Source organism: Gigantopelta aegis, chromosome 12, assembly GCF_016097555.1.
Source record: "Gigantopelta aegis isolate Gae_Host chromosome 12, Gae_host_genome, whole genome shotgun sequence".
Classification (NCBI taxonomy): domain Eukaryota; kingdom Metazoa; phylum Mollusca; class Gastropoda; order Neomphalida; family Peltospiridae; genus Gigantopelta; species Gigantopelta aegis.
In genome coordinates this window covers 20608257-20614551 of record NC_054710.1, presented here as the reverse complement: position 1 = coordinate 20614551, position 6295 = coordinate 20608257, and the positions used below count along the sequence as shown (strand labels likewise).

General features: G+C 41.4%; 1 protein-coding gene across 1 annotated transcript; it reads right to left on the bottom strand.

The window, feature by feature from the left end:
- Nucleotides 1-355: 355 nt before the first annotated feature.
- LOC121386503 lies at nt 356-5921 on the bottom strand. The gene is made up of 4 exons (XM_041517421.1): nt 5789-5921; nt 3691-4009; nt 2549-2722; nt 356-1065 (listed from the first exon to the last, which is right to left on the bottom strand). Exons 2-4 carry the CDS (start codon nt 3911-3913, stop codon nt 368-370), a joined length of 1095 nt encoding a protein of 364 aa, XP_041373355.1. The 5' UTR covers nt 3914-4009; nt 5789-5921; the 3' UTR covers nt 356-367.
- Nucleotides 5922-6295: the final 374 nt, after the last annotated feature.

The following is a 6295-nucleotide window of genomic DNA, read 5'->3' as shown; positions in this document are numbered from 1 at the left end:
CGTAAATAGTACTCTTTTTTTTTAATCCTTGGCGAAAAAATGTATAGTGCCGCACATGGAAATGTTTTTATTTTCCTCATAAATCCACTAAAAATGCTGCCAGCTCTTTTCCAATATGGAGATACCTTGAGACGTAATTACACATATATATCTATTACGTCACTACTGTTTTGTTGAATTTTTTGGAGTGTATAGGTTATGGTTGATGTTTTAATTTTTTGCTAACAGCGCACATATGCATTATATAAATTATCTGTTTTGAATCAAAATATTAACATGACTCGCAATAATAATTTTAAAAAATTAATAGAAAGACGAAAAAACAAAAGGAGAAAAGAACAACACACACAAGTCACAACATTAAACATTATTTACTTTGTTTCTCCACAAAGTTTTTGAAAATATCTAAAAACGATCTGAAAACTGCCATCTTCTCTTTGTGCATATTTTCTATTTTAGTCATATTTGCTGCGTCGTGCCGCTTCCGGTCATTATGCAAATTTCGCAGGAACCGGAACAGCTCTGGCGTCGACTCGAACGACTGTTCGCTGGAAGTCCTAGAATTCCCGGAAGAACCGACCGAACCGTTACACACATATTTCTTCTTCTTCGGAACCTCTTCCACCTCGTCCCTATCCTCCGATTCCACCTCATCGGCCGGGCGCTTTGTAGCAGTCGAGTAGTTTCCTCCTGCGACTGCTTTGGCCCCGCTGTTTGGAAACTCCGCCTCTAGAGTCATCTTGACAACGTCGGGTTTGTATCTGTATGCAGCGGCGAGCTCGCTGAAGTAGGAACACGTGTGGATGCTGACGTGGCCGTTGCGCTCGTTGTGGTCGACGGTGTCGCGGAATTTCTTCGTCATCGACTTCCACTTGCTCTCCACCTGGTGCCACGTGTACTGGCAGCCTCGTTCTCGCATCGTGCGGGCCACCATCTCCCAGACGGTTTTCTTCTTGTAGTGCTGGTCGGAGAAAAGAGCGCGGTGTCGCGTGTGAAGGTCGATCAGCTGCAGCGAGCAGTCACGATTCCAGTAACAGTTGCTGGGGGGACCAGCCTCTTCCCTATCTGTGGGAGAATATTAAAACACGTGTTTAAAATGTGTACTAGTGGACGATTCCAGTAGCAGTTGCAGGGGGGGGGGGGGGGGGGACTAGCCTCTTCTCTATCTGTAGGGGAATATTAAACAAAATTGGAGGGTGGGGTGGAATTTAGCTCAGTCGATTGAGCGGGGGTTTTCTCGTTCCAACCAGTGCACCACAACTGGTCAAAGGCCGTGGTGTGTGCTTTCCTGTCTGTGGGAAAGTGCATATAAAAGATCCGTTTCTGCATTAGGAAAATGTCGCGGGTTTCCTCTGTTGACTACGAATCAGAATTACCAAACGTTTGACATCCAATAGCCAATGATTAATTAATCACTTTGATCTAGTAGTGTCGTTAAACAAAACAAACTATTAAACAAAAGTTTTAAATATGTGTACCAGTGGGCAATTCCAGCAACAGTTAGTGGAGAGACCAACCTCTTCTTTATCTGTGGGAAAATATATTTTTTAAAAGTCATCGTTAAATAGTGTGACCAAAAAGAAAAATGAACATGTCCTAGTGGACGATACCAGTAGCAGTTACTGGGGAGACCAGCCTCTTCTTTATCTGTGGTAAACATTTTGACTCGTGGTCTTCAGAATTAACCCACTACGTTTTCCCATAATAGGGTCTCCACGAGTACTCGAGTACTCGGGCACGGCCCGGGTCTAGCAAGACTCGAGTCCGTTCACAGGACTCGAGTACCCGTGCAAAGCAGAGCGCTCATTTAATTATATTTGTTTACGACATTTTGCCATATGCTTGCCGCCGGTTACATGAGACATGTAGAAAAAACAAAAGTCGAATGTGTGGAATGCAATACGATGGCATGATTTGGCATCCATGTTCAGCGTTAAAATTAAGATGAATAATTCTGTTTTACTTTATTCCTTAGTCTCAATATCATATCTAGTGGCGGGTACTCGGGTCCAGGTTGAGTTTGAGCCTCGAGTACTCGAGTCCAATATGTTGACTCGTGGAGGCCCCAGCACATAACACTGCCTTTGGTGTACTAGTCGTGGGCCGCTGGTTGAGATAGGTGGAAAACAATCTAATTAAAATTAGCTCCACTATTACATGTGGATCTAACAGCAGCCAGTTGTAGCTCATGTCCACCAATCAAAACCTTACTTGCAGAATCATACCACGAAACATGTCGTATACCCTCAGGATAATTCGGAACGTTTTCAAATTATTTTTAAATCACTGGCATGATTCTGCAAATAAGGTTTTGATTGGTGGACATGAGCTCCAACCGGCTGCTGTTAGATCCACATGTAATAGTGGAGCTAATTTTAATTAGATTGGGTGGAAAACAGCAGTCAGAGAATATGTCTACCGAAGGGATTCGATCCTTCGATCCATTCCCATTAGGTGGATCGAAACAATTTTCCCTGAAACTTTTATGGCAAAATTGTTTTTTCCCTTAATAAATGAAAAAACAAATTACAAAAATTTCACGACTGACCTGTTGAAGTGGATGCACTGTTGGCGGACTGTGTATCCCGGCATGCCTCGGTGACCAGCGACATAAGGTTGTCTCCTGCATCGACGATTACTTCCGGTTCACCGTCGTCGCTTTTGGTGGAGTCGCCCATTCCGTCCTCTGGCGTGATTCTGTTAGTGGATGTGATCAACCCATCTAGAGAAGAAACCAGAATTTGTTTTCAAGGGTCGTTGTCAGCATAGGCGCTGGACGATGACAGCAACTGGGGAGTGGGGCAGCTATATATTAATTTGCCATTCTGGCGAAGGAAAACATTATATATCTTGAAAAGCGTACGAGACGTGTGTGTGTGTGCGGGGGGGGGGGGGGGGGGGGGCAACTGGAATAAATCCTCAAATTCAAGTAAAAACAATAGATATATTCAGGCACAATGTGCTAAATTGATGCCTTTTTACCATGTATTTTCATCAGTCAATATTAGTCGAAATCCATGTAAAAATGCGTAGTGGTTTGTTTGCAACCCAATATTGCTGTTTGGAAGTAATGTTAATATGAAAAAATAACAACGTTGTTATCCATATTCGGTCATTTTTCATTTAATTCGGGCAAACACCAGCCTGCCTCCCAACAAAAACGTGAGCCCTTACGTCTAAGTATATCTTCAGCGTTGGGACCATGCCCTCTTCCCTAGTAGTATCCCCTTCGAAGCCTATAGTTAAGTAATGACGGGAAGCGCCAGTATCGAACAGGGGGAGATTACCCACGTTATAGTGATGGTATTTTCTTTTCTCGTGACACGCATTTCGTCAATATCCTTGTGACGGAGTCGTTACTGTAAGCTACTGAACCAAGAAAAAAAAAAGGCACAGAGCTTGAGGTCACTCAAATATAGTTGTCATTTGTATCATGGCACAGGCGAGAATCCATGTTTCTTGCTGGGGGAGGGGGGAGGGTCTACATGCAACTACTAAAATGGAAGTTGTATATTGGCGGTGAACGCTACATAAAATAAGTGAAAAAACATGTCATGAGCAGGAGGGTCCGGACGCCCTCGACACACCCTTGAATCCGCGCCTTAGACATTTATTATAACAGCCGCAACACAGGTTTACTAAAAGATGCAGTAAACTATGTTAAAAATGTACAGGCGAGACTTCGTATACCTGCGATTTTCACTATGAAACTTTCTTCTTTATTATTGGACACGACGTTCATCACAACAGACTGGGTGCACGGCATATGGTGCATCTCCTCTGACGTCATCGCCGGAGATTGACCAGATGGTAAATGTGCCGCCTCTGACGTTACGGCAAGAGGTATGTGTACTGTATGTGACGTCATCGCGACAGACTGACTAGATGGTAAATATACCGCTTCTGACGTCATCCAAAACTAAACCTTCCATGTGATCTCGCAAACTAGAATTCAGTATTCCTCTTTTTATCATTGTCCAAGGTGTATGTGACTTTCATGGCTCCGTTCCTGAAATAGTAACACGTTCATGTAAGCCTACAGTTTATGATGGGGCGCACGTAATATCGCCATAGATGTCGTAATTGTTGCGCGCACGCATGCGCGCGTGTGTGAGAGAGAGAGAGAGAGAGAGATGGGGGGGGGGGGGAGACAGAGACACAGAAAGATGTGGAGATAGATAGGGTGAGATAGTTAAAAAAAGAAGAGGGAGATAGAGAGATTAAGAGAGAAGAGGGAGAGATATGGTAAGAAAGAATCACAGAGAGATAGAGAAATAGGAGAGAGAAACAGAGAGAGGGAGGGAGGAAGAGGAGAGAGAGAGAGAGAGAGAGAGAGAGAGAGAAAGAGATGGGATGGTAGAGATAAAGAGAGAGAGACAGACAGACAGAGATAGGGAAGGGAGAGGGAGAGATAGACAGGGAAAGGAGAGGAAGATAGGCAGAGAAAGAGAGAAGAGGGAGATATATAGTCAGAGAGATAGAAAGAAATAGGAGAGAGAGAGAGAGAGAGAGAGAGAGAGAGAGAGAGAGAGGGAGAGGGAGGGGGGGGGGTCATGGTTATTGTTATTTGTAATTATTGTTAATGGGCCTCGAAGATTAGCTTAGTGTACCCTCTTAAAATTGAGATAGTATTATTGTTGTTAATTAAATCGGAAGGAAGATGGTTATATCTAATCTGCAGTTTTGTGTTGTCATCGTTCTTCGTAACGCCGAGAAGACTGTCACATCGTCTAGTGTGTGCTGATGCACATTTTGAAACTACCTCCGATCGGCAGGTGTGTGCTAACCATTAAACTGCACACGATAACGTTCCTTAATCCCTCCCCCCCCCCCCCCCCCCGGCCTTCCCCTTGTCATTATGACGCAAGTCTTATTGGATTTCTGTCAAAATTTAGGGTCGTTTGGTTTGATAATAATTTATACTATAGCCTGTCCCATCCTCCTACAAAAATTTTGTTTTGTTTTGTTTGGTGTTGTTTTTTTTTGTAAATAATTACCGTTTGATTTGACTTAAGATTACTATTTGTGTGTGCAATTTAGAAAAAAAAATCGGCTTAGAAATAAATAACTTGTACTAAATTCCACAGTATGAAAAAATAAAAAGACGTGTGCTATGTGATGGACTATAGATTTAAAAAAAAACACACCAAAAAACAAACAAATCTTAAAGTTAAAGAACAATTTAATAGCATATTGGTTGCAATTTACTTTATAAATTAAAAAAAATAAGAATTTTTTATTTATTTTACATTTTGAGTTTAAATAAAAGTTTGTTATGATGTGTGTGTGGTAATAATAAAAATATGTATAATCTCTCTGCACACATTTGATGTGATCGACTCTGAAACCGCCCTTGCGGCCTTGGGATGGTGCATATAAAAGATCCCTTGCTGCTAATCGAAAAGAGTAGACCATGAAGTGGCGACAGCGGGTTTCCTCTCTCAATATCTGTGTGGTCCTTAACCATATGTCTGACGCCATAAAACCGTAAATAAAATGTGTTGAGTGCGTCGTTAAATAAAACATTTTTCAAATTTTTTCTGAAACCGCCCTATTTCGTTTCGTTTATCGTCACCAATTTTCGCCAGTCTGCGATCAAACGTCCACGTGATTAAACTAAAAATAGTTATGAAGCTATTTTTACGACAACCCGTTTCAGATTCATACGGAACTCCATTCAATAATTCATTTGTCCTGTTTTGTTTCTTTGTTAAAATATTAATCTAAGCTTATCAAAGCATCTTCACAGTAAAAACCACAGAACATGTACCGTTTATTTTAAACTTACCTGGAAAAAAAACATGATTGTTAAAATAAATAACACAATTTTTGTTCAAAACAAACTGCGACTGGTTCCGGTTTCAAGCGGTTTCCGATAAGAATGTTCGAAATTCCGATCGTAATGTTTCGGCTGAGTCCTGTTCGATTCGTGAACAGTGAAATTCCAAGGAATGTTCGTGCGAATTCATGCTACGATCTGGAATCACAGAAATGATTTTTAGTAGTAGTTAATAAAAAAAACTGTTTAACGACATCATTAGAGTACCTTGATTAAAGTTAAAATTTGTTTTGTTTAACAACCCCACTAGACCAAACTGAATATTTAATTATCAGCTATTGGATGTCAAACATTTGGTAAATCTTACACATAGAGGAAACCCGCTGCATTTCTGTTTTAATGCAGAAAGGGATCTTTTATATGCACTTTCCCACAGACAGGAAAGCACATACCACAGACTTTGACCAGTTATGGTTCGATCCTTTGATGCAAACACCTCAAGCGAGCACTCAACCA